A 23,702-nucleotide genomic window follows, 5' to 3' on the forward strand; every position below is an offset into this window, starting at 1 on the left:
GGAGCGCTGAACGGTGCCGCTCTTCTCGTGACTATAGAGCGCTGGCCTTCCCGTATGAATGGTTTTCTGGTGTAGCAATGGTCTTGCTTTCAAGTATTGGTCAATTCTTGAACCCATGCATGTAGTGATTGTGATGAATAGTAGCGTTCGATGATCCGTTGTGGTCCGCAGCTGGAGACCGACTTCTAACGAGCGTGCGACAAGTAGAGCTGGTCAGTTGAGGTCTTCCTTCGCTCACCGGGTGCTCTCAGTTTATTCGGTGGAAGGAGATTTGTGACGATCCATTCGATGAGAAGGATTCATGCTTTCCCCATTTCATTGAGTCTTATTCTAATGACATCATTCGATCGGTTGTGTTCGAGCTGATAAATACCTCATGTGGCGTTCGAATAGAACACCATTCCACTCATAGTGAATGAGTCTTGACAGCCGAATTAGACGGTAAACTAACGGTAACAACCACAAGAGTGTCCTGTCGGGATTGCAATGGATCCAGAGCTGTCGAAAATCGAAGTTCAATCAACTCCATATGAACGCCAGCAGCGCTGCCCCACTAACCATTTTATGTTTCCGCTGAGTTTGGGGAGCATTACTGGCCTAGTTGAGGGTTGCATGAAGTAGCCGCTGGAGACAGAACGTCTGTCCAACGGAACTTCACTCAACGTAGTTTTCTTCTTGGTTCTTCTGTTACTATTGTTGCAATAGTAACGGAAGAACCAAGGATAGTATTACGGTTTGCGTAACTTTGGAGCGATCGGAGAGCTTCAAAGTGGTATCAGAGACAGTTATGAGATGAGTGATGTGGCTCGTCATGCATGACGAATTCTAGTGGATACGACCCTCAACGTGCACCCTACGAGCTCTCTGACCGTTCTTAAAGTTGCCCTCCTCTCCCGAAGAATACCCTTCTCTGATGAGCTCCCATCTGAGTCTAGTGGAAGATATCTTGGCATACTCAGAAGCTCATATGGAGCGATTGAATGCGGTGAGTGAGGCCTTTCGCGCATGAAATTTGACCGAGATAGCTGTATTCTTGTACCTCGTACAAAAAATAGAAGTCGTGAGATAAGTGATGGGAACCGAGTTAGTTTACATTCGCGCTCCAGCTCACAAATAAAAGCCGGCCTCAGTTATCTAACTCTACATTGTACTCTACCGTCGTCTCGAATCCAGAAACGATACAGCATCACATACAAATATCCTAAGTGAACGATCCGTGTGCACCTGCATAAATCTTGAATTGGCGAGACACTCCAGACGACTGAGAATCAGCTATGTAGCTTTTGGATACAGCGATTTATTTCAGGTATCAACTTTAGTGCTCCCCACGGAAGATCTTCGAAGCTAAACAACCTGGACAATATATGATTAGCAGTGATTCAGAAACAACGACAATTGAGACTGAATCTCGATTCGCCTTTTCCAAAATCTCATGTAGATGTACTTGACTGTAGACATTCAAGGAACCACGAATCGCATGAAGAAACTAGCTTCTCTCGTGGACGCGATGACGCAACTCAACAGAAGAAAATGAATCGAACCGGAAGCCTTGTCCAACCCACAAGAGGCTCGCGCCTAATGTGTCTGATACTAGCTACAACTCATTTACTCCTCGTCCTCACCCTTGATAAGGTAAGTCATGGAGCACTTGCCGCAGTAGTAACGGTTGAAGTGGTTGGCCATGAAGACACCGGCACCGCAGGAGGCGTTAGGGCACTGCTTGCGGAGGCGCTGGACCTTGTTATCGGAGTCGACCTTGTAGAACTTCAAAGTGGCGAGCTTGACGTTCTTATGGGTGTGCTTGTTCTTCTTGGGGGCAGTGTAAGTCTTCTTCTTACGCTTCTTGCCACCTCCCAAGAGCTCCAAGTTGAGAGCGAGGACGGAATCCTGAAATTAAACGAATCAACGACGGGAGATACACAGTGCGAACACCCCCCCAACTGCAAGCCGTCCTTTTCCCATAGTATTACATCGGTGATTCCGGCATGGGCGAGCATAACCTCATCCTCGAGAGCAGCACCGGCGAAGAGAATACGCTGGTCCTCAACAGGGATGCCTTCAGCGGCCTACGCAACGAAAGAAGACGATGCGATCCTCGACAACCGATGGCAACACCAATTTCGAACCACGCAGCAAGAAGACGCTCAACCGTTTATGAGTAGTGTTATCACCTGTACGCGGGCCTTCACATCAGCGACAGTAGTGGCACCGTTGACGGCAACGGTGTTGCCAGTAAGTGAGCGGACGAAAACTTGCATGGTTGACGGGGGCTTCTCAAATTCGTGAAAGGTATCGATCGGTGCATAGCGACTGAGGCGAGCGCTTCTTGAGAAATTTTTCTTGCAACTTGCACGAACGATACCATGCATTCACATTGATGGACTCTCCCGTGCGGGCAAGGTGTGGTATCGTCGTCTCCCGATCCACTCTTCTATTTGGGTGGAGAATGCTTTGGGTGTCCACAACTTTATTTTGCTCGATAAATACTTAGCCGTGATTAACCTGTTGAGCGCTCGGGTTCATTGACTGCGAAACTGACTATGTTTAGCTCTTTTGTGAAAGCATTTGAGTGGCGTTCAAACTAGTCTTCCTCTTGCTCCTCTGCCTCGTTCCTTTGGATGTGTTTGATACCAACATGCGAGGCGGAGGTGTGGAGAGCTGAGGGAGTCTCTGTTGCTGGACTCTGAGCTTGGCCATACACATCCTCACTCTATGCTTCGATTTGGAGGCTAATCTTTCATATTCGATTATCATCGGCTTGGCCGGCTTGGTGCTTTATGTATCCCTGCTGTACATGTAAGAGTGGCGCGCTATCTAAGGGTGATTAGTCGGTGGGTAGATCGGAAGTCAAACTCAGTAGCCGAACCATACAAACTCGACCAGGCTGTGGATATATACGATCCGGTATACGACGGGTATATGCGGTGTAAGAGCCGCAGTAATTGATTTGTACGTCTACTTACACATGTAATGCTGTAACCGTATTTTACTTCTAGCCTGGCCTGTTGCGTACCGGGGTCATGTCAATAACTATCTCCGAGGGGTTTTCTCGCTCAGGTGTGAGCTTGTTCAGAGGCGTGGGAAAAATGGTCAGCTTGTCGTTGTAAAGATCACTCTGGTATCTCCTCAGTTCACTATGTATGACCCCTCAACAAGGGCTCTATTACAAATCCATGACCCTCTAGAGCAGGCAGGGTCCTTCGGTGGCCCGTCTATAGCTCAGAGGACTTTTCTGAGGACCAGAGAGGCACAGGCGGCGGGGACGGCGGGGTAGTAGCAAGGGGAAGTTGACGACTTGGGTTGGGAATCTCAGTTTGTAGGGGCCCCTTAGAGTTGCTACAGCAGTTGGGGGAGGATTCAAGTGGGGCCCGGAAGCGGAAGTCCAGGATGAGGGTCCAATACCCAGAGCCGTAGTGAATGACCTCTTTTTCGGGAATGATATGGCATTGTTTTAGGGGCTACTCTGAGTCCCGATCACTGATGATACAACGCGGCCTTGTTAAGCAGATACAGGCGGAGCGTCGGGTACTTAGCCTCGAGCGACGACGTCAGCGGGAAGAACAAGCCTGTATGGCCCGTCAGAAACTGAGGGAAATCGAAGAGCGAGAGAAAATGAGGTCTGATGCAACTTCGTCTCCTCCCTGATGACTCGAGAGCTGCGTTCAGTACTGGGGAAAAGCAAAGGGTACTCCTGAGATACGGTTCAATGCCTATGGTAGAGAGTCTTTGGATGCTGGGAGGATGCGCCTGTGAGTAGTCCAGTGTTCGGATGTAGTGGTGACTTGTGTATAGCAGAGGAGAAAGGCAGTGGGATAATCCTGCAGTGAGGAAGCCCACTAGGTTTCACATGAAGGACAAGTAATGTGTACACTATGCTCTTGAAGTTGAAGTAGCAATGACTGAGGGCCTTAGAGAGAGTCGTGCTCATCAAATCTTGGTCTTACAACAGTTATCGAGAAGGCAGGGGTCGGTCGCTCTGGCTGTTCGGTCCACGGCTATCTTCGGCTCTGAGAGAACAGGGTCTCGGGATTCATACTGGCTGGTGGACCTGAATGCTCTCGTCGGCACTTCAGCCGAAGGCCGAGCTGTGGTACTGAGTGTGTAGGGCCAGGGCTCTTTTGATCATATCCCTACTCTATTCAGGAACTGGCTGTCTCTTCAGATCTCTCCTGAGTCTCGTGAGTAGATAGCTCTACCAGCTTCCTCATTGTTACAGAGGCTCCCTCATGCGGGGCCGTCTCTCATGGATAGTGCTCTAGAGAAACTTCACAAGTGTGGTGTTCAGTAGTTGTTATCGTAGGTGGTAGTGTTTCATCGTCCATTTGAATGTTCTATATTACTCGGCAGCTCCTCGGGCCTCCCAAGGCTCCCCGTAATGTCTTCTTCCCTTGGTTCAACTTTGTAGACTCGCCACTCTCATCGCAGGCAGTCAGATGGTCACCTTTGGTTAGGTCATTCATCGGTCGGGTATGTACCTCGAGCCGAATCGTATAGCATTCCGAGTGCCGGTTCATCTGACCAAGTTGGAAATACGGGAATACCTACGGAAAGTGAGAGGAATAACACATCTCTCGGCTGGTCATCGAGCCCGCCAGATATACGGCGTCAAGGCCATCCGCTGCACCACTGTTGTTCGTTTCCCTAAGGTGATGAAGAACAGAGCAAGGGCCTATTACAAGAACGGGGCTCAGTTTAAGAAGGTAGCAGCTGCCTGATGATCATTGGGATGAGCAGTCTTCGAGAGTCAGGCGATTGTCACGTGCGAAGAGACCATTCCTAACACTGTGAAGATGCTCTCGAGCTCCTCGACACCACACCTCAATCCAGCTATACATAGGAACAAGCTGAGCATGCAATACGACTACATACCGTATAGGTTGGTGCATACTATTGCATAGGCGTTTGCGGTGAAGGGGTATACAGGTTCGGACAAGACCGCAAGAACGATTGGAAACCTCGACATCGGCACGCTTGGAGAGAGCCCATCCCGCTCCTATTGAGGTAGGGTTGGGTTATGCAGGATCAGTGTAGGGCTCTGTAGAGGTGACCATGGTCATCCGACCATCACCAAGAGAGAAGAGATGGCACTACACATGGACACGACATTGCCGCATCAGGACATTACCAATACGAAGAAGGCTATGCTGGACGGTAGGTGTACCGCGAGTCTCGGGTGGTATGGAATACATCAGGAACACCGAGGCAATCGTTCCCGAGGATAGATTTAGCCGAAATAAGACGACGGAAATATGCGTACCAACATCAGTATGACCATCTGAAAGGCTCAGAGGACGTGCACATTGAGGAGCCAGCAGGGGGAGGTCCTGATCAGGAGCCGCTCTTCCGCCTGTAACGTTTTTCGACATGTCTATGGCTTGCGGGCGTTTCTGAAGTACATTGTAATGTTGTTGTTTCCGAGGGAATGAGTGTAAGCAGTAGGCTTTCTTCTTGAACTGTACTCAAAATTGTAACGCAGCTTAGATTTACTTCAACCATGGGGGGCGAGGACGATCGAGATCTCCTGGGCTTCGAGCCGACTGCTTCACCACCGACAGATGATGAACTTGTCGGCCTGGCGCGCGGTGAGGAGGGTCCATGGCCATATGATCTCTACGTCAATCCCTCGGTTGGTGTGAAGAGAACAGAAGACTTCGGTGGCGGCCGAGGACTCTACAATGTATCAAATAACGTACCGTACAGCACCGTTGGGGAATGATTGTGTGAACCGTGGCTATCAGGTGATTCCAGTGGGAGCGCTCATCGCCTTCGAGAGACCTCTCCTTATCGAAACGTCCTACGACAAGCTACTGAGTAGTCTTCAGAAAGCAGCTGCTGATCCCTCAAAAAAGGAGATTATCCAGAAGGCAGGTCTCGATCGCTCCGCCTGCGACTGAATTGCTCAATCAGCTCTTCTCGGGATCTATTGAGGATAGTGCTGAACTCGATCTTGAGGGCATCCTGTCGCACAACTACATGGCGGAAGAGCCTCTCCCCATTAACGGCAGACGCGATGTGACGGACGATAAACTCTTTAGCCGAGTGAGCCCAGCACCTGTGCTTCCCATCCCGCACTGGTCCGCTCCAGGTCGGCCTTTGGCCCTTCCTCTCGATGGCCAACCATTCCTACATCCCGAATGTTACTCGATCGCATATCGGCAAAGCGGGGTTCCTGGCATCGAGAGCGATTAGAGACATACCTCCTGGTAGGACTGCTATCCGGTGTCATCGAGTCCAGCAGTGTGTCAAGTTTGCTTTCTTCAGGAGCACAGCTGCTAGACAATTACTGCCCCACGTTGATGCCGTGGGTTGAGCGGAATAGAGTTACTCATTCTCAACATGGATTCAACGAGCCTTTCGATCCCAAGTAAAAGTTATCGCCGCGGAATCGGCTCCTTTCCATCGTCTTGACGGAGGAACTGCTTTTTCAACTGTCGGCAGGTTCGACATGTCGCCCCCTGAGGAGCTAGCTGCTCTCATGCAGGCGGTACGGGAGATCAAGGTGAGCTCAGGATTGGCCAGTAGTGTTAACGTGAGCTGACGTTCCCTCCTCAGCAAGCGTTGAAGGCGGGCCCACCGACGGCTGAGCAGTATGCCCTGGCTGGTGAGGAAGGCGATTCCGACGGCTCCATTGAACCGCCTACAATGAAGGAGCACTCGGAGATGTGCTTCCAGTCACTGATCGGCACATTAGAGCAGATCGATGGTTCTCTGAAGGATCCCTCCTTAGCCGTTGCCTACTCTACTCTGGCAGATGCAGGTAGGAATACTCTTCATTGCCGCTATCGCTCCTGGCTACTCGTTTCCCCTCCAGCCAATGGTTCCGAGGCTTACGAGTTGGCGGTTCATGCCCTCTCGGAAGCGCTTGCTTTGTCGATGTCGCGCGAACCTTACAGTTTCGTGTCCTGCACTCTGAGCACGCGATTAGCAATCGCAGCTCGTCGGGTGTTAGACGATGACAAGTGTGCGAGGCTGGAACAGGTTCGGGACTGGCCTTTCGCCATTGCTCAGCTCTCGTCCTTCAGATGGCTCGAAAACACTTCTGCGTGGTGTTCGGTGGCGGAGACTCCCTATTTGACCTCCGCAACAGCGCCTTACTATCCCCAAGGATTGGACGATGATTCTCACGTCTTCTTCGCACTAGTCCCAGTTTGTATAGGCGGTATTTGGTTCGTAGTCAATTGGTTTATGATTTACCTCACCAACAATGAGTTCATTTATGGTCGACAAGACACACTACTAAACATGAACAAGACGGAACATCGATACTCTCTCCTCGATAGTGAGGATTATTGTGAGCTTAATCTGATGGTCCCATGGACGATAAAGACCCCTACCATGTGAGAACTCCCCATTCACAGGTCCAACATCGTCTACCGGCCTATCATCAAAAACTATCCCGCGGTCGAGGGTCGAAAAACCAAACCCCACAGCACACAATCACTAGCGTATCAAATCACATTGAAGCCTCAACAGTTCATAGAATCACTCTCGCATGAGGGCCAAATGTTCTCGGTAGGGACTGAATTCTCTCAATAACGTGGATGGGGCGTTAACCCGGGTAGTTAAAGGAGTGTACCTAAGAGCTGCTGGATACGGTCCGCGTGGGTTCAAACCCCACAGCACTCAGACCAGTGTATAGTTACATTTGAACGTTAATAATCCATCCACTCCGTCCCCCTACTCAGAAATAAATGCATCTAGGAGAAGAGCAGGTTTCTATTATTATAATTGAGAGAGTGTTTGCCCGAGTGGTTAAGGGGGTGGACTTAAGGTCCACTGGCCTCGGTCCGCGTGGGTTCGAGCCCCACAGCACTCAGACTAATGTATCATTTCATTTGAGCTTTAACAATTCATCCATCTCTTACGTCCGCTTACTCAGGAACGAATGTATCTAGGAGAAAAGCAGGTTTCTCTAATTATGATAGAGAGAGTGTTTGCCCGAGTGGTTAAGGGGGTGGACTTAAGATCCACTGGACACGGTTCGCGTGGGTTCGAACCCCACAGCACTCAGATTAATGTATCATTTCATTTGAGCTTTAACAATTCATCCATCCACTCCGTCCGCTTACTCAGGAACGAATGCATCTAGGAGAAGGGCAGGTTTCACTAATTATAATAGAGAGAGTGTTTGCCCGAGTGGTTAAGGGGGTGGACTTAAGATCCACTGGACACGGTCCGCGTGGGTTCGAACCCCACAGCACTCAGACTAATGTATCGTGTTATATGCACTTTAACAATCCATCCATCCACTTCGTCCGCCTACTCAGGAACGAATGCATCTAGGAGAAAAGCAGGTTTCTCTCATTATAATAGAGAGAGTGTTTGCCCGAGTGGTTAAGGCGGTTGACTTAAGATCCCCTGGACACGGTCCGCGTGGGTTCGAACCTCTCAGCACTCAGACTAATGTATCATGTTATATGCACTTTAACAATCCATCCATCCACTTCGTCCGCCTACTCAGAAACGAATGCATCTAGGAGAAAAGCAGGTTTCTCTAGTTTTAATAGAGAGAGTGTTTGCCCGAGTGGTTAAGGGGGTGGACTTAAGATCCACTGGACACGGTCCGCGTGGATTCGAACCCCACAGCACTCAGATTAATGCATCATTTCATTTGAGCTTTAACAATTCATCCATCCACTCCGTCCGCTTACTCAGGAACGAATGCATCTAGGAGAAGAGCAGGTTTCTCTATATCTAAGGGAGAGAGTGTTTGCCCGAGTGGTTAAGGGGGTAGACTCAAGATCCACTGGACACGGTCCGCGTGGGTTCGAACCCCACAGCACTCAGAATAATGTATCATTTCATTTGAGCTTTAACAATTCATCCATCCCTTACGTCCGCTTACTCAGGAACGAATGTATCTAGGAGAAAAGCAGGTTTCTCCATATCTAATGGAGAGAGTGTTTGCCCGAGTGGTTAAGGGGGTGGAATTAAGATCCACTGGATACGGTCCGCGTGGGTTCGAACCCCACAGCACTCAGATTAATGTATCATTTCATTTGAGCTTTAACAATTCATCCATCCACTCCGTCCGCTTACTCAGGAACGAATGCATCTAGGAGAAGAGCAAGTTGCTCTATATCTTATGGAGAGAGTGTTTGCCCGAGTGGTTAAGGGGGTGGACTTAAGATCCACTGGACTCGGTCCGCGTGGGTTCGAACCCCACAGCACTCAGACTAATGTATCATTTCATTTGAGCTTTAACAATTCATCCATCCCTTACGTCCGCTTACTCAGGAACGAATGTATCTAGGAGAAAAGCAGGTTTCTCTAATTATAATAGAGAGAGTGTTTGCCCGAGTGGTTAAGGGGGTGGACTTAAGATCCACTGGACACGGTCCGCGTGGGTTCGAACCCCACAGCACTCAGACTAATGTAACATTTCATTTGAGCTTTAACAATTCATCCACCCCTTACGTCCGCTTACTCGGGAACGAACGCATCTAGGAGAAAAGCAGGTTTCTCTAATTATAAGAGAGCGAGTGTTTGCCCGAGTGGTTAAGGGGGTGGACTTAAGATCCACTGGACACGGTCCGCGTGGGTTCGAACCCCACAGCACTCAGACTAAGGTAACATTTCATTTGAGCTTTAACAATTCATCCACCCCTTACGTCCGCTTACTCGGGAACGAACGCATCTAGGAGAAAAGCAGGTTTCTCTATATCTAATGGAGAGAGTGTTTGCCCGAGTGGTTAAGGGGGTGGACTTAAGATCCACTGGACACGGTCCGCGTGGGTTCGAACCCCACAGCACTCAGACTAAGGTAACATTTTATTTGAGCTTTAACAATTCATCCACCCCTTACGTCCGCTTACTCGGGAACGAACGCATCTAGGAGAAAAGCAGGTTTCTCTGTATGTAATGGAGAGAGTGTTTGCCCGAGTGGTTAAGGGGGTGGACTTAAGATCCACTGGACACGGTCCGCGTGGGTTCGAACCCCACAGTACTCAGACTAAGGTAACATTTTATTTGAGCTTTAACAATTCATCCACCCCTTACGTCCGCTTACTCGGGAACGAACGCATCTAGGAGAAAAGCAGGTTTCTCTGTATGTAATGGAGAGAGTGTTTGCCCGAGTGGTTAAGGGGGTGGACTTAAGATCCACTGGACACGGTCCGCGTGGGTTCGAACCCCACAGTACTCAGAGTAATGTATCATGTCATATGCACTTTAACAATCCATCCATCCACTTCGTCCGCCTACTCAGGAACGAATGCATCTAGGAGAAAAGCAGGTTCCTCTAGTTATAATAGAGAGAGTGTTTGCCCGAGTGGTTAAGGGGGTGGACTTAAGATCCACCGGACACGGTCTGCGTGGGTTCGAACCCCACAGCACTCAGATTAGTGTATCATTTCATTTGAGCTTTAACAAATCATCCATCCACTCCGTCTGCGAACGAATGCATCTAGGAGAAGAGCAGGTTTCTCTATATCTAATGGAGAGAGTGTTTGCCCGAGTGGTTAACGGGGTGGACTTAAGATCCACTGGACACGGTCCGCGTGGGTTCGAACCCCACAGCACTTAGACTAATGTATCATGTTATATGCACTTTAACAATCCATCCATCCACTTCGTCCGCTTACTCAGGAACGAATGCATCTAGGAGAAGAGCAAGTTGCTCTATATCTTATGGAGAAAGTGTTTGCCCGAGTGGTTAAGGGGGTGGACTTAAGATCCACTGGACTCGGTCCGCGTGGGTTCGAACCCCACAGCACTCAGACTAAGGTAACATTTCATTTGAGCTTTAACAATTCATCCACCCCTTACGTCCGCTTACTCGGGAACGAACGCATCTAGGAGAAAAGCAGGTTTCTCTATATGTAATGGAGAGAGTGTTTGCCCGAGTGGTTAAGGGGGTGGACTTAAGATCCACTGGACACGGTCCGCGTGGGTTCGAACCCCACAGCACTCAGACTGATGTATCATGTCATATGCACTTTAACAATCCATCCATCCACTTCGTCCGCCTACTCAGGAACGAATGCATCTAGGAGAAAAGCAGGTTCCTCTCGTTATAATAGAGAGAGTGTTTGCCCGAGTGGTTAAGGGGGTAGACTTAAGATCCACTGGACGCGGTCCGCGTGGGTTCGAACCCCACAGCACTCAGAATAATGTATCATTTCATTTGAGCTTTAACAATTCATCCATCCCTTACGTCCGCTTACTCAGGAACGAATGTATCTAGGAGAAAAGCAGGTTTCTCTATATCTAATGGAGAGAGTGTTTGCCCGAGTGGTTAAGGGGGTGGAATTAAGATCCACTGGACACGGTCCGCGTGGGTTCGAACCCCACAGCACTCAGATTAATGTATCATTTCATTTGAGCTTTAACAATTCATTCATCCACTCCGTCCGCTTACTCAGGAACGAATGCATCTAGGAGAAGAGCAAGTTGCTCTATATCTTATGGAGAGAGTGTTTGCCCGAGTGGTTAAGGGGGTGGACTTAAGATCCACTGGACTCGGTCCGCGTGGGTCCGAACCCCACAGCACTCAGACTAGTGTAACATTTCATTTGAGCTTTAACAATTCATCCACCCCTTACGTCCGCTTACTCGGGAACGAACGCATCTAGGAGAAAAGCAGGTTTCTCTAATTATAAGAGAGCGAGTGTTTGCCCGAGTGGTTAAGGGGGTGGACTTAAGATTCACTGGACACGGTCCGCGTGGGTTCGAACCCCATAGCACTCAGATTAGTGTATCATTTCATTTGAGCTTTAACAAATCATCCATCCACTCCGTCTGGGAACGAATGCATCTAGGAGAAGAGCAGGTTTCTCTATATCTAATGGAGAGAGTGTTTGCCCGAGTGGTTAAGGGGGTGGACTTAAGATCCACTGGACTCGGTCCGTGTGGGTTCAAACCCCACAGCACTCAGACTAATGTATCATTTCATTTGAGCTTTAACAATTCATCCACCCCTTACGTCCGCTTACTCAGGAAGGAATGCATCTAGGAGAAGAGCAGGTTTCTCTATATCTAATAGAGAGAGTGTTTGCCCGAGTGGTTAAGGGGGTGGACTTAAGATCCACTGGACACGGTCCGCGTGGGTTCGAACCCCACAGCACTCAGACTAATGTATCATGTTATATGCACTTTAACAATCCATCCATCCACTTCGTCCGCCTACTCAGGAACGAACGCATCTAGGAGAAAAGCAGGTTTCTCTAGTTATAATAGAGAGAGTGTTTGCCCGAGTGGTTAAGGGGGTGGACTTAAGATCCACTGGACACGGTCCACGTGGGTTCGAACCCCACAGCACTCAGACTAATGTATCATGTTATATGCACTTTAACAATCCATCCATCCACTTCGTCCGCCTACTCAGGAACGAATGCATCTAGGAGAAAAGCAGGTTCCTCTAGTTATAGTAGAGAGAGTGTTTGCCCGAGTGGTTAAGGGGGTGGACTTAAGATCCACTGGACACGGTCCGCGTGGGTTCGAACCCCACAGCACTCAGACTAATGTATCATGTTATATGCACTTTAACAATCCATCCATCCACTTCGTCCGCCTACTCAAGAACGAACGCATCTAGGAGAAAAGCAGGTTTCTCTAGTTATAATAGAGAGAGTGTTTGCCCGAGTGGTTAAGGGGGTGGACTTAAGATCCACTGGACACGGTCCGCGTGGGTTCGAACCCCATAGCACTCAGACTAATGTATCATGTTATATGCACTTTAACAATCCATCCATCCACTTCGTCCGCCTACTCAGGAACGAACGCATCTAGGAGAAAAGCAGGTTTCTCTAGTTATAATAGAGAGAGTGTTTGCCCGAGTGGTTAAGGGGGTGGACTTAAGATCCACTGGAAACGGTCCGCGTGGGTTCGAACCCCACAGCACTCAGACTAATGTATCATGTTATATGCACTTTAACAATCCATCCATCCACTTCGTCCGCCTACTCAGGAACGAATGCATCTAGGAGAAAAGCAGGTTCCTCTAGTTATAATAGAGAGAGTGTTTGCCCGAGTGGTTAAGGGGGTGGACTTAAGATCCACTGGACACGGTCCGCGTGGGTTCGAACCCCACAGCACTCAGATTAGTGTATCATTTCATTTGAGCTTTAACAAATCATCCATCCACTCCGTCTGCGAACGAATGCATCTAGGAGAAGAGCAGGTTTCTCTATATCTAATGGAGAGAGTGTTTGCCCGAGTGGTTAAGGGGGTGGACTTAAGATTCACTGGACACGGTCCGCGTGGGTTCGAACCCCACAGCACTCAGACTAATGTATCATTTCATTTGAGCTTTAACAATTCATCCACCCCTTACGTCCGCTTACTCAGGAAGGAATGCATCTAGGAGAAGAGCAGGTTTCTCTATATCTAATGGAGAGAGTGTTTGCCCGAGTGGTTAAGGGGGTGGACTTAAGATCCACTGGACACGGTCCGCGTGGGTTCGAACCCCACAGCACTCAAACTAATGTATCATTTCATTTGAGCTTTAACAATTCATCTACCCCTTCCGTCCGCTTACTCAGGAACGAATGCATCTAGGAGAAGAGCAGATTATCCTGGATGAAACAGGAGAGGTATTTTCCCGAGTTATTAAGCAAATGTACTTTAAAACCATTAGACCAGACCTACCTGGCTTCGAACTCCTCAGCACTTTCTCAGGGTTACTGGCGGTAAAATATCCACTCTCTTGTAGTTCCTATTGTATGAGCCCTATGCATCTTTCAAAGTCAAGCAATCCACACGACTCGTGTAGTTGAGAATCTCGCTTGTGGAGCCCATCGTTTCCGCCGGAACATACAGCAGATCAAACTGAAGCCCTGGCAAAGGATGAATAGTGAATACGGACTACGTTTAATGTTCAACTCGTATGCGAGCGCTCCCGTTCTGAGTTCGCTCATGCAAACCGCGGGAGGATGAGAATCCCACCGTGGTATGCCATCCTTCGAACTCCCGTTTTCGTCTCGGAATTCTCAGTCAATATCTCAAGTCCTTACACAGCTCCGAGCAAACATACTCGATTTACCTAGGTCAGCACAGGATATGCCTCAGAGGTCCTCCGAGGGTCCGATCCGGCGAAGATTGCACACTAAATCCCGAGATCCCTCCACAGTGCGGAGCTCAGTAAAACTCATATCGTCAGTTCGAAGTCGTTTCGCGTCTGTTCAGACTCTCAGAGACTGAACTTCAGAGCCAACCAGTTTATATAGAACTCAAGAATCACATGTAAAAAATCAGATCACAGAACCCCTACCGGAACGAATCCGGAGGCCATAGGCAAGAAGGTGAGACAAGTGATGTCCAAAGTTTCACTAGAGTACAATGTCTATTACAAGCGGTTGATCATCTGTATCGACATATTGCCTATCAATGGCTTCGAACAAGGGAACCTGGGGAGAGGAGCCAAGATGTTGGGTAGGTAGCTTGTTATCGAGGAAGTCGTTGAGCATACGGAGAGATACCGCCGGCTGGTCCATCGGCACCATATGCCCGGCCTCTCTAATCTGAAAATAAAGGATATCAGCATATCTATTCGGGCAGAAAAGGTTATCTGAACGAGTCCTACCTGCATGAACGAGAACTGCCCCCCATTGTCCAAAGTAACACTGCGTACTTTCCCCGCAACTTTGCCGGATGTATTCTGAACTCAATAATGTTACTGTTGTTCTACTGTCACGACGCTGAATTGCTTGCTCGAGCCGCTCCTGACGATACCTTATAATCCCGATCCTCCTGCTTGTTGAATTGTTCTTGACCTTGCCACTCCAAATTCAGTGCCCACTTCTTGTTACCGATCCAATTACAACTATAATCAACATCACCGACATAGATCAGCACCTGCACAAGAAGCTTACTCCTTGTATAGACGACCACCCATCCAGCGTAGATAGAAAGCCTATTACACGTGTGCCACTCTCTATTTGATCGCTGAGCAGTTGATGGAAATTGTGCATGAAGTCCCAGTTGAACAGGATGTTAACCTGGATAGGGGGGCTCACATGTTGGTGACACGCTGGCGGTGATCACCAGAGTGTTGCACTCCTGCCACTTGGTATTAACACCGAGTTCCTCTTGGACTTTCTTATCATTCAAGAACTTGTCAATCTATACCAGGAAATCAATCAACAACCTGCTGCGTCTGCCGCCGCTCAACTCACATGCGAAAAGTCGTAGCAAAGCGGCGGGTGTTCGCACTTCTGACGCATGTCGTACCTGTAGGTGCCTACATGCCTGGCAAAGACCAACCCTACGAACTCACGGGTTGAGACCCTTCTCCTGATATGGACTGAACAGTGCGCGGTTACATTGGAGGAAGGCCTTGGTGCAAGCGAAACCTACACATAACACGATCATCGACTATTACCGTATAATCATCAATGATGGTATAAGTTAGTTCATACGGGAAAACTCACTTCCATCCTTATTGCATTTACGAATAGCTTCAACACAGCCGGGAACAGCCGCCATCATTTCTTCATATCTGGACATACCAATCAGAAAATATCATAGTAATCTGAGATGAGCACGCATCAACTACTCTTTCTCGGACACCCGGCTTGGTGCGGTAGTGCTGTTGTATGCCATCAGAGGATACCACTTGTATCTGTGCTGCGCTCCTTAATGGGTCAGCACATCGCGAGGCACAGTAACTCACTGTTCTTCAGGATTGGTCATACCGTTGCCTATAGCCACACCATCCAACTTAATAGTGAACCCGTTGGCCTTCTTGTTCTCGAGGAAGATCTTGTGTGATATAGCTGGGATAAAATGTCCTGCACATTGTCAACTATCAATGTTCTGAGTGCCCTGCTAGTTCTCACCAGCATAGGATTCTCCTGCTATGTAGAATTTCCTGTTGTACTCAGGGTGTTTGGTGAACAACTGGACCAAGAACCAATACCTGGGTCGCAGACTCACCAGGAAGGGCAAGGCGAGAATTTACTCACATATCTTCGGCAACACCATCTTCATCATGATCGTATGAGCCCTTGCTGAATCCTGTTCCCGGTGGCTGATCTACCCAGAAGATATTAGATCGATTATTCCACGAATAACTGACAGCTCCTTATGATAGATGCTGCTCAACACCAAACGTTACTCGTTGGGAATCGTTCCCGTGCCCTCCTTGTTGACTGAGCATGGACCGTTCTCTCCTAGCAAGGCCAGCTGGCTACTGCATCCGGGACCTCCCGTTAGCCACATGACCGTCGGGTCGTTCTCAGGATCGCTACGGGACTCGAAGAACCAGAAGAAGTAACTAACAGTATACTTTAAGACTATGTTTAATTACCCGTGGTAACTTCCTCACCTTTTTTTAGGGCGGGCTTCGAAATAGCCTGCGAACTGAGCCACTGAGGGGTCGCAGAGGCCGTCCTTCTGCCTCATCGAAGTGACCGTCAGCTTAGGCTCGAACAAAGTAGCGGCTGCTAGTGGTTCCGCCAACTCGCTTTCCGGATGAAAGAGAGCATCTAAAGCGGTGGGTCATGGCGACTAGTGTCAACTCAGTCCCACCTTCAGTGAGCTTCGAGCTGTCTATGACCAACTGTCCCATCGAGGGGTAGTCAGCCAACAGGACTACAATCAGAACGATGATGCCGATCATGTTGCCGAGTCAGATTAAGTCTCAAGACTGTCGACCGAGGAAGCAAATACTCTGCCGTAGAGCGGTACGCATATTCACGACGAGTCCCGGCTCAGGAACAACATGATTTGATCACATGAAGAGTGCGACACTGTCGCAGCGACAGCGCAATCCGACAAGCTCTGGGGACTTGCGAGTCTATACTTCTATCGGCTCTCCAAACAAACCGAAACACGGGAAATGGTAGAGCACCCAACCAAGGAGTGGAAGGCACGGGGTTCGATACCCGGGTCTTCCTGGAAGACTCTTCCATGATCATCAATGAATCGCGATTAGTTACACTCGCTGTCTTAATCCCACTTTTCAATATGGGCTAATCTATCCACTGCTCTCAAGCACTCTCTCATAGTGATGAAAAGGTATTACATCTGCAATGCAACAGTTAGAATATCGAAGACTATTCTCGAGGAGTGCTCTGATCACCTTGACCTGAGCCGGAGCTCTTGCGGGTTTCTCTAATTATAATAGAGAGAGTGTTTGCCCGAGTGGTTAAGGGGGTGGACTTAAGATCCACTGGACACGGTCCGCGTGGGTTCGAACCCCACAGCACTCAGGCTGGAGTATCACTTCATATGCACTTTAACAATCTGTTGTAGGAGTCGATGATGAGGGCTCCTGATTTTCCCTGACTGTCTATTCGTAGACAAGCAGTTGTGCGCCACGCATTGTGCGTCGCCTTGTTCCAGCCAGGAACATGAGCATGCGTGCATGGCCTTCGTTGTAGTCAAGTGAACTAGACTATTGGTCTTATCATTTCATTTCTCTAGTCTAGACTTATCCGTATTCAAGATAGTTCGAGTTTGATCCATCGGCTACCCTTGCGTTCCCTATATGGCCGGCAACGGATCCGATTCCTCCAATAATCCATCCATCCACTCTGTCCGCCTACTCAGAGACAAATGCATCTAGGAGAAGAGCAGGTTTCTCTGAATATAATATAAAGAGTGCTTGCCCAAGTGGTTAAGGGGGTGGACTTAAGATCCACTAGACACGGTCCGCGTGGGTTCGAAAAGCAGATTTCCCTGAGAATATGGAACGGAGTGTTTGCCCGAATGGTTAAGGGGGTGGACTAAAAATCCCCTGGGCACGGTCCGTGTAGGTTCGAACCCCACAGCACTCAGACCAATGTATCATTTCATTTGAACTTCAACAATCCATCCATCCCTTACGTCCGCTTACTCAGGAACGAATGCATCTAGGAGAAGAGCAGGTTTCTCTATATCTAATGGAGAGAGTGTTTGCCCGAGTGGTTAAGGGGGTGGACTTAAGATCCACTGGACACGGTCCGCGTGGGTTCGAACCCCACAGCACTCAGACTAATGTATCATTTCATTTGAGCTTTAACAATTCATCCATCCACCCCTTACGTCCGCTTACTCAGGAACGAATGCATCTAGGAGAAGAGCAGATTATCCTGGATGAAACAGGAGAGGTATTTTCCCGAGTTATTAAGCAGGTGTACTTTAAAACCATTAGACCAGACCTACCTGGCTTCGAACTCCTCAGCACTTTCTCAGGGTTACTGGCGGTGAAATATCCACTCTTTTTAGTTCCCATTGTATGAGCCCTACGCATCTTTCAAAGTCGAGCAATCCACACGACTCGTGTAGTTGAGAATCTCGCTTGTGGAGCCCATCGTTTCCGCCGGAACATACAGCAGGACAAACTGAAGCTCTGGCAAAGGATGAATAGTGAATACGGACTACGTTTGATGTTCAACTCGTATGCGAGCGCTCCCGTTCTGAGTTCGCTCATGCAAACCGCGGGAGGATGAGAATCCCACCGTGGTATGCCATCCTTCGAACTCTCGTTTTCGTCTCGGAATTCTCAGTCAATATCTCAAGTCCTTACACAGCTCCGGGCAAACATACTCGATTTACCTAGGTCAGCACAGGATATGCCTCAGAGGTCCTCCGAGGGTCCGATCCGGCGAAGACTGCACACTAAATCCCGAGATCCCTCCACAATGCGGAGCTCACTAAAACTCATATCGTCAGTTCGAAGTCGTTTCGCGTCTGTCCAGACTCTCAGAGACTGAACTTCAGAGCCAACCAGTTTATATAGAACTCAAGAATCACATGTAAAAAATCAGATCACAGAACCCCTACCGGAACGAATCCGGAGGCCATAGGCAAAAAGGTGAGACACGCCAATGAGATCTAATATTGGATGAGACACACTTATCTGGTCAAGTGATGTCCAAAGTTCCACTAGAGTACAACGTCTATTACAAGCGGTTGATCATCTGTATCGACATATTGCCTCTCAATGGCTTCGAACAAGGGAATCTGGGGAGAGGAGCCAAGATGTTGGGTAGGTAGCTTGTCATCGAGGAAGTCGTTGAGCATACGGAGAGATACCGCCGGCTGGTCCATCGGCACCATATGCCCAGCCTCTCTAATCTGAAAATGAAGGACATCAGCATATCTATTCGGGCAGAAAAGGTTATCTGAACGAGTCCTACCTGCATGAACGAGAACTGCCCCCCATTGTCCAAAGTAACACTGCGTACTTTCCCCGCAACTTTGCCGGATGCATTCTGAACTCAATAATGTTACTGCTGTTCTACTGTCACGACGCTGAATTGCTGTCTCGAGCCGCTCCTGACGATACCTTATAATCCCGATCCTCCTGCTTGTTGAATTGTTCTTGACCTTGCCACTCCAAATTCAATGCCCACTTCTTGTTACCGATCCAATTACAAATATAATCAACATCACCGACATAGATCAGCACCTGCACAAGAAGCTTACTCCTTGTATAGACGACCATCCATCCAGCGTAGATAGAAAGCCTATTACACGTGTGCCACTCTCTATTTGATCGCTGAGCAGTTGATGGAAATTGTGCATAAAGTCCCAGTTGAACAGGATGTTAACCTGGATAGGGGGGCTCACATGTTGGTGACACGCTGGCGGTGATCACCAGAGTGTTGCACTCCTGCCACTTGGTATTAACACCGAGTTCCTCTTGGACTTTCTTATTATTCAAGAACTTGTCAATCTATACCAGGAAATCAATCAACAACCTGCTGCGTCTGCCGCCGCTCAACTCACATGCGAAAAGTCGTAGCAAAGCGGCGGGTGTTCGCACTTCTGACGCATGTCGTACCTGTAGGTGCCTACATGCCTGGCAAAGACCAACCCTACGAACTCACGGGTTGAGACCCTTCTCCTGATATGGACTGAACAGTGCGCGGTTACATTGGAGGAAGGCCTTGGTACAAGCGAAACCTACACATAACACGATCATCGGCTATTACCGTATGATCATCAAGGATGGTATAAGTTAGTTCATACGGGAGAACTCACTTCCATCCTTATTGCATTTACGAATAGCTTCAACACAGCCGGGAACAGCCGCCATCATTTCTTCATATCTGGACATACCAATCAGCAAAGATCATAGTAATCTGAGATGAGCACGCATCAACTACTCTTTCTCGGACACCCGGCTTGGTGCGGTAGTGCTGTTGTATGCCATCAGAGGATACCACTTGTATCTGTGCTGCGCTCCTTTATGGGCAAGCACATCGCGAGGCACAGCAGCTCACTGTTCTTCAGGATTGGTCATACCGTTGCCTATAGCCACACCATCCAACTTAATAGTGAACCCGTTGGCCTTCCTGTTTTCGAGGAAGATCTTGTGTGATATAGCTGGGATAAAATGTCCTGCACATTGTCAACCATCAATGTTCTGAGTGCCATGCCAGTTCTCACCAGCATAGGATTCTCCTGCTATGTAGAATTTTCTGTTGTACTCAGGATGTTTGGTGAACAAATGGACCAAGAACCAATACCTGGGTCGCAGACTCACCAGGAAGGGCAAGCCGAGAATTTCCTCACATATCTTCGGCAACACCATCTTCATCATGATCGTATGAGCCCTTGCTGAATCCTGTTCCCGGTGGCTGATCTACCCAGAAGATATTAGATCGATTATTCCACGAATAACTGACAGCTGCTTGTGATAGATGCCGCTCAACACCAAACGTTACTCGTTGGGAATCGTCCCCGTGCCCTCCTTGTTGACCGAGCATGGGCCGTTCTCTCCTAGCAAGGCCAGCTGGCTACTGCATCCGGGACCTCCCGTTAGCCACATGACCGTCGGATCATTCTCAGGATCACTACGGGACTCGAAGAACCAGAAGAAGTAACTAACAGTATACTTTAAGACTATGTTTGATTACCCGTGGTTAACTTCCTCACCTTTTTTTAGGGCGGGCTTCGAAATAGCCTGCGAACTGAGCCACTGAGGGGTCGCAGAGGCCGTCCTTCTGCCTCATCGAAGTGACCGTCAGCTTAGGCTCGAACAAAGTAGCGGCTGCTAGTGGTTCGGCCAACTCGCTTTCCGGATGAAAGAGAGCATCTAAAGCGGTGGGTCATGGCGACTAGTGCCAACTCAGTCCCACCTTCAGTGAGCTTCGAGCTGTCTATGACCAACTGTCCCATCGAGATGTAGTCGGCCAACAGGACTACAATCAGAACGATGATGCCGATCATGTTGCCGAATCAGATTAAGTCTCAAGACTGTCGACCGAGGAAGCAAATACCCTGCCGTAGAGCGGTACGCATATTCACGACGAGTCCCGGCTCGGGAACAACATGATTTGATCACATGAAGAGTGCGACACTGTCGCAGCGACAGCGCAATCCGACAAGCCCTGGAGACTTGCGAATCTATACATCTATTGGCTATCCAAGCAAACCGAAACACGGGAAATGGTAGAGCACCCAACCAACGAGTGGAAGGCATGGGGTTCGATACCCGGGTCTTCATGATCCCCAATAAATTACGATTAGTTACACTCGCCGTCTTAATCCCAGTTTTCATTATGGGCTAATTTATCCACTGCTCTCAAGCACTTTGTCATAATAATAAAAAGGTATTACATGCGCAATGCAACAGTTAGAATATCGAAGACTACTCTCGAGGAGTGCTCTGATCACCTTGGCCTGAGCCGGAGCTCTTGCTATGTATTTCACTTTTGGCAAGACTGCTACCACTAACATTGCCGTCTTCACAGCTAGCCACAGTGCGCCCATCCTCCATGTTGACGCGGACCCCACCAGCATTGAGCACGTCAGCCTCAGTCAAACGTGGCAACATGCTGACACCATCTGCATCAGCATCAAAGTCGATGGTCACTCGAAGAGCAGGCCGCCCGATGAGCTGGTCAGCTAGACTAGAAGGGAGATGTCTTCCAATGGTTGAAGCAAATTCATGCCTCGCCATCATTTCCTTCCTCGTCGCAGCGGCCAGCTTAGTCTCAGCAATATGCACCAAGTTCACGTATTCATCGTGAGTTTTGCGCCGGCGCACCACTTCAGCCACATATCCCTTGTAAGCCTCAATAGTCCTTTCAATGTGGCCCACATTAGAAGAGGACTTACGCTCCAACTGAGTGACGACCTCGATAAGCATGCGACCCTCGGCCTCGACCGAACGAGCTATCCCAGCAGCTCGGCCAGCGTCACTACATATGCCAAGCACTTGCTTCTGCCGAGATTCCCAAGCCACCAGGCATGCACGATAAGCCTCCTCGCCGCGAGCAACTACAGATAGTTCAAGTTCATCAGAGAGAACTCTACGGATCTCCTTCTCGCGCTCGAGGACCTCCGAGCCAGTAGAAGTCGGTAGGGGCAGGTTGGCTAGCAAGGCCGGCCTGATCTCGTCGACGGTCTTTGTCACCAAACTCTTCAAGACTGCAAGCTCCCTCGTGAGGGTATCAGAGGCGACTGGTGTGAACTCTACTCGGAGGCTCTCGGAACTGCGAGCCGAGGCATGCTTGGTCCACTCATCAAGACATGATCGTGCTCGAGATATACGGGATAAAGTGTCGACTAAGAAAGCCTTGACCTTCTCATATGGGATGAGATCAACCTAACAAGAAGAATGATACCATTAAATTTGATTTGCAATGCAGGAGCCAAGCCCTACCGCTTACCAGTGTGTTTGGGGAATCCGGCAGGCAAGCTGAAACCACCGCTTCGAGCTCCACTGTAGGGAGCTGTTCATCGATAACAACCATAGCCGCCCGAACGCGTTCTTCCAATCGCTTCAGCGTCCCTCTAGCCGAGTCAGCATCCACCGCCTCGAGCCTGCGGCCACACAGTCTCACCCATTCACCAAGCGCCTCAGCGGCGCGCTCCTGTAGAGTTAGGCAGGCCACAAGACCATTCACTTTATCACGAGACTTAACCAAGTTCAGCCATTTCGTCTTAGTGAGCTCAAGCCAAGTCTTCGCCTGTGCTTTGAAAGCAGCATCAACAGACTCCGGCACCAACCACTTCCTCTCCTCAACGGCATTGTCAACAGCTGGCTTCGCTCCGCTCAGAATTGAATGCAAATCCGGTAGTAGCAACCTCGAGTTGTCCACAGCGTCCGCACTGGGAGTCAGAGCTGACCATGGGTACACAAAGACAACCTCCTCATCGATTGGCGTGGTGCCAGTCGCTACTACGTCCTTGCCCGACGAGCTGATCACCAAGAAGCTTTGTCGAGGCTTTTGAGCAGCTCTTGAGCCTCCCCCTCTGCTGGAAGGGCTCGAGCCTGGGCTATCATCGGGCCACTGTTGCGCAGCGAACCGCTCAACGTCCCCCAATGGTAGGGTACGGGATGTGCCGAACACACCGTGGATGCATAGTCTCTGAGGACCACCAGAAGAGGAAGGTGAGCTCAGACCGGTGCCGACAGGGGAATGATCGCGAGACATTAGCCAAAGGTTGACTGACCACTTCCAGTACTGGGTACTACTCCACTGCATGAGGAGAGGCAGCACAGTAGAGGAACGCAACAGCATTGTCATGGAGACGAGTTATGATCGAAATGATCACCGTCAGCTGACCGTAGACATATCAGGTCCACAGTGAGTAGCGAAGATGGCTCTCATCTCCCGGCAGAGCCACCCCAGTTACGAACCTACGGGTCAGTGAGTGAACCCAACAAGTCCTGGGTAGGGCCCAGCACGACGTCAAGGATAAAACGAGATAGACACAGACAACACCTCACAGTATGCAAGCGGAGAACACAAAAGAGCGATAGGTTGAGTTCTCCAGGCACTCTAAGTGAGAGCCATGCCAAATCCAGAAGTAACATAAACTCT

The 23,702-nt window shown here is 49.2% G+C and overlaps 6 protein-coding genes and 33 non-coding genes across 39 annotated transcripts; 35 read left to right on the forward strand and 4 right to left on the reverse strand.

Moving 5' to 3' along the window:
* Positions 1-1,531: 1,531 nt before the first annotated feature.
* Positions 1,532-2,276, reverse strand: Pmar_PMAR005359 (ubiquitin, putative). The gene is made up of 3 exons (XM_002786606.1): positions 2,172-2,276; positions 1,971-2,066; positions 1,532-1,887 (listed from the first exon to the last, which is right to left on the reverse strand). The coding sequence occupies exons 1-3, from the start codon at positions 2,256-2,258 to the stop codon at positions 1,606-1,608; spliced, it is 465 nt and encodes a 154-aa protein (XP_002786652.1). The 5' UTR covers positions 2,259-2,276; the 3' UTR covers positions 1,532-1,605.
* Positions 2,277-4,326: 2,050 nt separating this feature from the next.
* Positions 4,327-5,353, forward strand: Pmar_PMAR005360 (ribosomal protein L23, putative; the record flags this gene model as incomplete). The annotated part of the gene is made up of 7 exons (XM_002786607.1): positions 4,327-4,401; positions 4,452-4,550; positions 4,596-4,700; positions 4,749-4,870; positions 4,924-5,001; positions 5,042-5,151; positions 5,223-5,353. The coding sequence occupies 7 exons, from the start codon at positions 4,327-4,329 to the stop codon at positions 5,351-5,353; spliced, it is 720 nt and encodes a 239-aa protein (XP_002786653.1).
* Positions 5,354-5,494: 141 nt separating this feature from the next.
* Pmar_PMAR005361 (hypothetical protein) lies at positions 5,495-7,341 on the forward strand (the record flags this gene model as incomplete). The annotated part of the gene is made up of 8 exons (XM_002786608.1): positions 5,495-5,689; positions 5,739-5,864; positions 5,908-6,039; positions 6,086-6,203; positions 6,262-6,364; positions 6,439-6,499; positions 6,553-6,757; positions 6,812-7,341. The coding sequence occupies 8 exons, from the start codon at positions 5,495-5,497 to the stop codon at positions 7,339-7,341; spliced, it is 1,470 nt and encodes a 489-aa protein (XP_002786654.1).
* A 393-nt stretch (positions 7,342-7,734) lies between these two features.
* Positions 7,735-7,816, forward strand: Pmar_PMAR005362. Its single transcript has one exon. It is a non-coding gene; the product is annotated as a tRNA-Leu (tRNA).
* Positions 7,817-7,928: 112 nt separating this feature from the next.
* On the forward strand, positions 7,929-8,010 carry Pmar_PMAR005363. Its single transcript has one exon. It is a non-coding gene; the product is annotated as a tRNA-Leu (tRNA).
* Positions 8,011-8,122: 112 nt separating this feature from the next.
* Pmar_PMAR005364 lies at positions 8,123-8,204 on the forward strand. The gene has a single exon. It is a non-coding gene; the product is annotated as a tRNA-Leu (tRNA).
* A 112-nt stretch (positions 8,205-8,316) lies between these two features.
* Pmar_PMAR005365 lies at positions 8,317-8,398 on the forward strand. The gene has a single exon. It is a non-coding gene; the product is annotated as a tRNA-Leu (tRNA).
* A 112-nt stretch (positions 8,399-8,510) lies between these two features.
* Positions 8,511-8,592, forward strand: Pmar_PMAR005366. Its single transcript has one exon. It is a non-coding gene; the product is annotated as a tRNA-Leu (tRNA).
* Positions 8,593-8,704: 112 nt separating this feature from the next.
* On the forward strand, positions 8,705-8,786 carry Pmar_PMAR005367. Its single transcript has one exon. It is a non-coding gene; the product is annotated as a tRNA-Leu (tRNA).
* A 112-nt stretch (positions 8,787-8,898) lies between these two features.
* On the forward strand, positions 8,899-8,980 carry Pmar_PMAR005368. The gene has a single exon. It is a non-coding gene; the product is annotated as a tRNA-Leu (tRNA).
* A 112-nt stretch (positions 8,981-9,092) lies between these two features.
* On the forward strand, positions 9,093-9,174 carry Pmar_PMAR005369. The gene has a single exon. It is a non-coding gene; the product is annotated as a tRNA-Leu (tRNA).
* Positions 9,175-9,286: 112 nt separating this feature from the next.
* Positions 9,287-9,368, forward strand: Pmar_PMAR005370. Its single transcript has one exon. It is a non-coding gene; the product is annotated as a tRNA-Leu (tRNA).
* Positions 9,369-9,480: 112 nt separating this feature from the next.
* On the forward strand, positions 9,481-9,562 carry Pmar_PMAR005371. Its single transcript has one exon. It is a non-coding gene; the product is annotated as a tRNA-Leu (tRNA).
* Positions 9,563-9,674: 112 nt separating this feature from the next.
* On the forward strand, positions 9,675-9,756 carry Pmar_PMAR005372. Its single transcript has one exon. It is a non-coding gene; the product is annotated as a tRNA-Leu (tRNA).
* A 112-nt stretch (positions 9,757-9,868) lies between these two features.
* On the forward strand, positions 9,869-9,950 carry Pmar_PMAR005373. The gene has a single exon. It is a non-coding gene; the product is annotated as a tRNA-Leu (tRNA).
* A 112-nt stretch (positions 9,951-10,062) lies between these two features.
* On the forward strand, positions 10,063-10,144 carry Pmar_PMAR005374. Its single transcript has one exon. It is a non-coding gene; the product is annotated as a tRNA-Leu (tRNA).
* Positions 10,145-10,256: 112 nt separating this feature from the next.
* On the forward strand, positions 10,257-10,338 carry Pmar_PMAR005375. The gene has a single exon. It is a non-coding gene; the product is annotated as a tRNA-Leu (tRNA).
* A 104-nt stretch (positions 10,339-10,442) lies between these two features.
* Pmar_PMAR005376 lies at positions 10,443-10,524 on the forward strand. The gene has a single exon. It is a non-coding gene; the product is annotated as a tRNA-Leu (tRNA).
* A 112-nt stretch (positions 10,525-10,636) lies between these two features.
* Positions 10,637-10,718, forward strand: Pmar_PMAR005377. Its single transcript has one exon. It is a non-coding gene; the product is annotated as a tRNA-Leu (tRNA).
* Positions 10,719-10,830: 112 nt separating this feature from the next.
* On the forward strand, positions 10,831-10,912 carry Pmar_PMAR005378. Its single transcript has one exon. It is a non-coding gene; the product is annotated as a tRNA-Leu (tRNA).
* Positions 10,913-11,024: 112 nt separating this feature from the next.
* On the forward strand, positions 11,025-11,106 carry Pmar_PMAR005379. Its single transcript has one exon. It is a non-coding gene; the product is annotated as a tRNA-Leu (tRNA).
* A 112-nt stretch (positions 11,107-11,218) lies between these two features.
* Pmar_PMAR005380 lies at positions 11,219-11,300 on the forward strand. Its single transcript has one exon. It is a non-coding gene; the product is annotated as a tRNA-Leu (tRNA).
* Positions 11,301-11,412: 112 nt separating this feature from the next.
* Pmar_PMAR005381 lies at positions 11,413-11,494 on the forward strand. Its single transcript has one exon. It is a non-coding gene; the product is annotated as a tRNA-Leu (tRNA).
* A 112-nt stretch (positions 11,495-11,606) lies between these two features.
* Positions 11,607-11,688, forward strand: Pmar_PMAR005382. The gene has a single exon. It is a non-coding gene; the product is annotated as a tRNA-Leu (tRNA).
* A 104-nt stretch (positions 11,689-11,792) lies between these two features.
* On the forward strand, positions 11,793-11,874 carry Pmar_PMAR005383. The gene has a single exon. It is a non-coding gene; the product is annotated as a tRNA-Leu (tRNA).
* A 112-nt stretch (positions 11,875-11,986) lies between these two features.
* On the forward strand, positions 11,987-12,068 carry Pmar_PMAR005384. The gene has a single exon. It is a non-coding gene; the product is annotated as a tRNA-Leu (tRNA).
* Positions 12,069-12,180: 112 nt separating this feature from the next.
* Pmar_PMAR005385 lies at positions 12,181-12,262 on the forward strand. Its single transcript has one exon. It is a non-coding gene; the product is annotated as a tRNA-Leu (tRNA).
* A 112-nt stretch (positions 12,263-12,374) lies between these two features.
* Positions 12,375-12,456, forward strand: Pmar_PMAR005386. Its single transcript has one exon. It is a non-coding gene; the product is annotated as a tRNA-Leu (tRNA).
* A 112-nt stretch (positions 12,457-12,568) lies between these two features.
* Pmar_PMAR005387 lies at positions 12,569-12,650 on the forward strand. Its single transcript has one exon. It is a non-coding gene; the product is annotated as a tRNA-Leu (tRNA).
* A 112-nt stretch (positions 12,651-12,762) lies between these two features.
* Positions 12,763-12,844, forward strand: Pmar_PMAR005388. The gene has a single exon. It is a non-coding gene; the product is annotated as a tRNA-Leu (tRNA).
* A 112-nt stretch (positions 12,845-12,956) lies between these two features.
* Positions 12,957-13,038, forward strand: Pmar_PMAR005389. The gene has a single exon. It is a non-coding gene; the product is annotated as a tRNA-Leu (tRNA).
* Positions 13,039-13,142: 104 nt separating this feature from the next.
* Pmar_PMAR005390 lies at positions 13,143-13,224 on the forward strand. The gene has a single exon. It is a non-coding gene; the product is annotated as a tRNA-Leu (tRNA).
* Positions 13,225-13,336: 112 nt separating this feature from the next.
* On the forward strand, positions 13,337-13,418 carry Pmar_PMAR005391. The gene has a single exon. It is a non-coding gene; the product is annotated as a tRNA-Leu (tRNA).
* Positions 13,419-14,183: 765 nt separating this feature from the next.
* On the reverse strand, positions 14,184-16,558 carry Pmar_PMAR005392 (Serine carboxypeptidase, putative; the record flags this gene model as incomplete). Its single annotated transcript, XM_002786609.1, has 15 exons — positions 14,184-14,459; positions 14,522-14,596; positions 14,671-14,793; positions 14,859-14,936; positions 14,983-15,060; positions 15,114-15,168; positions 15,215-15,290; positions 15,369-15,436; positions 15,506-15,559; positions 15,611-15,728; positions 15,777-15,856; positions 15,903-16,010; positions 16,055-16,213; positions 16,265-16,424; positions 16,468-16,558. The coding sequence occupies 15 exons, from the start codon at positions 16,556-16,558 to the stop codon at positions 14,268-14,270; spliced, it is 1,515 nt and encodes a 504-aa protein (XP_002786655.1). The 3' UTR covers positions 14,184-14,267.
* A 510-nt stretch (positions 16,559-17,068) lies between these two features.
* Positions 17,069-17,150, forward strand: Pmar_PMAR005393. Its single transcript has one exon. It is a non-coding gene; the product is annotated as a tRNA-Leu (tRNA).
* Positions 17,151-17,635: 485 nt separating this feature from the next.
* Positions 17,636-17,717, forward strand: Pmar_PMAR005394. The gene has a single exon. It is a non-coding gene; the product is annotated as a tRNA-Phe (tRNA).
* A 112-nt stretch (positions 17,718-17,829) lies between these two features.
* Positions 17,830-17,911, forward strand: Pmar_PMAR005395. The gene has a single exon. It is a non-coding gene; the product is annotated as a tRNA-Leu (tRNA).
* An 896-nt stretch (positions 17,912-18,807) lies between these two features.
* Pmar_PMAR005396 (conserved hypothetical protein) lies at positions 18,808-21,099 on the reverse strand (the record flags this gene model as incomplete). Its single annotated transcript, XM_002786610.1, has 14 exons — positions 18,808-18,999; positions 19,062-19,136; positions 19,211-19,333; positions 19,399-19,476; positions 19,523-19,600; positions 19,654-19,708; positions 19,755-19,830; positions 19,909-19,976; positions 20,151-20,268; positions 20,317-20,396; positions 20,443-20,550; positions 20,595-20,753; positions 20,806-20,965; positions 21,009-21,099. The coding sequence occupies 14 exons, from the start codon at positions 21,097-21,099 to the stop codon at positions 18,808-18,810; spliced, it is 1,461 nt and encodes a 486-aa protein (XP_002786656.1).
* Positions 21,100-21,520: 421 nt separating this feature from the next.
* On the reverse strand, positions 21,521-23,312 carry Pmar_PMAR005397 (hypothetical protein; the record flags this gene model as incomplete). The annotated part of the gene is made up of 2 exons (XM_002786611.1): positions 21,521-22,480; positions 22,545-23,312. The coding sequence occupies 2 exons, from the start codon at positions 23,310-23,312 to the stop codon at positions 21,521-21,523; spliced, it is 1,728 nt and encodes a 575-aa protein (XP_002786657.1).
* Positions 23,313-23,702: the final 390 nt, after the last annotated feature.

This window comes from Perkinsus marinus, assembly GCF_000006405.1.
Source record: "Perkinsus marinus ATCC 50983 genomic scaffold scf_1104296931384, whole genome shotgun sequence".
NCBI lineage: Eukaryota > Perkinsozoa > Perkinsida > Perkinsidae > Perkinsus > Perkinsus marinus.

Excerpts from the sequence above, each read along its gene's own strand:
- Pmar_PMAR005359 (XM_002786606.1), bottom strand. The coding sequence starts at position 2,258 with ATGCAAGTTTTCGTCCGCTCACTTACTGGCAACACCGTTGCCGTCAAC. Across the intron at positions 2,067-2,171 it reads ATGTGAAGGCCCGCGTACAG|GCCGCTGAAGGCATCCCTGT; the intron begins GTGATAACACTA and ends TTCGTTGCGTAG. Across the intron at positions 1,888-1,970 it reads CCCATGCCGGAATCACCGAT|GATTCCGTCCTCGCTCTCAA; the intron begins GTAATACTATGG and ends GTTTAATTTCAG.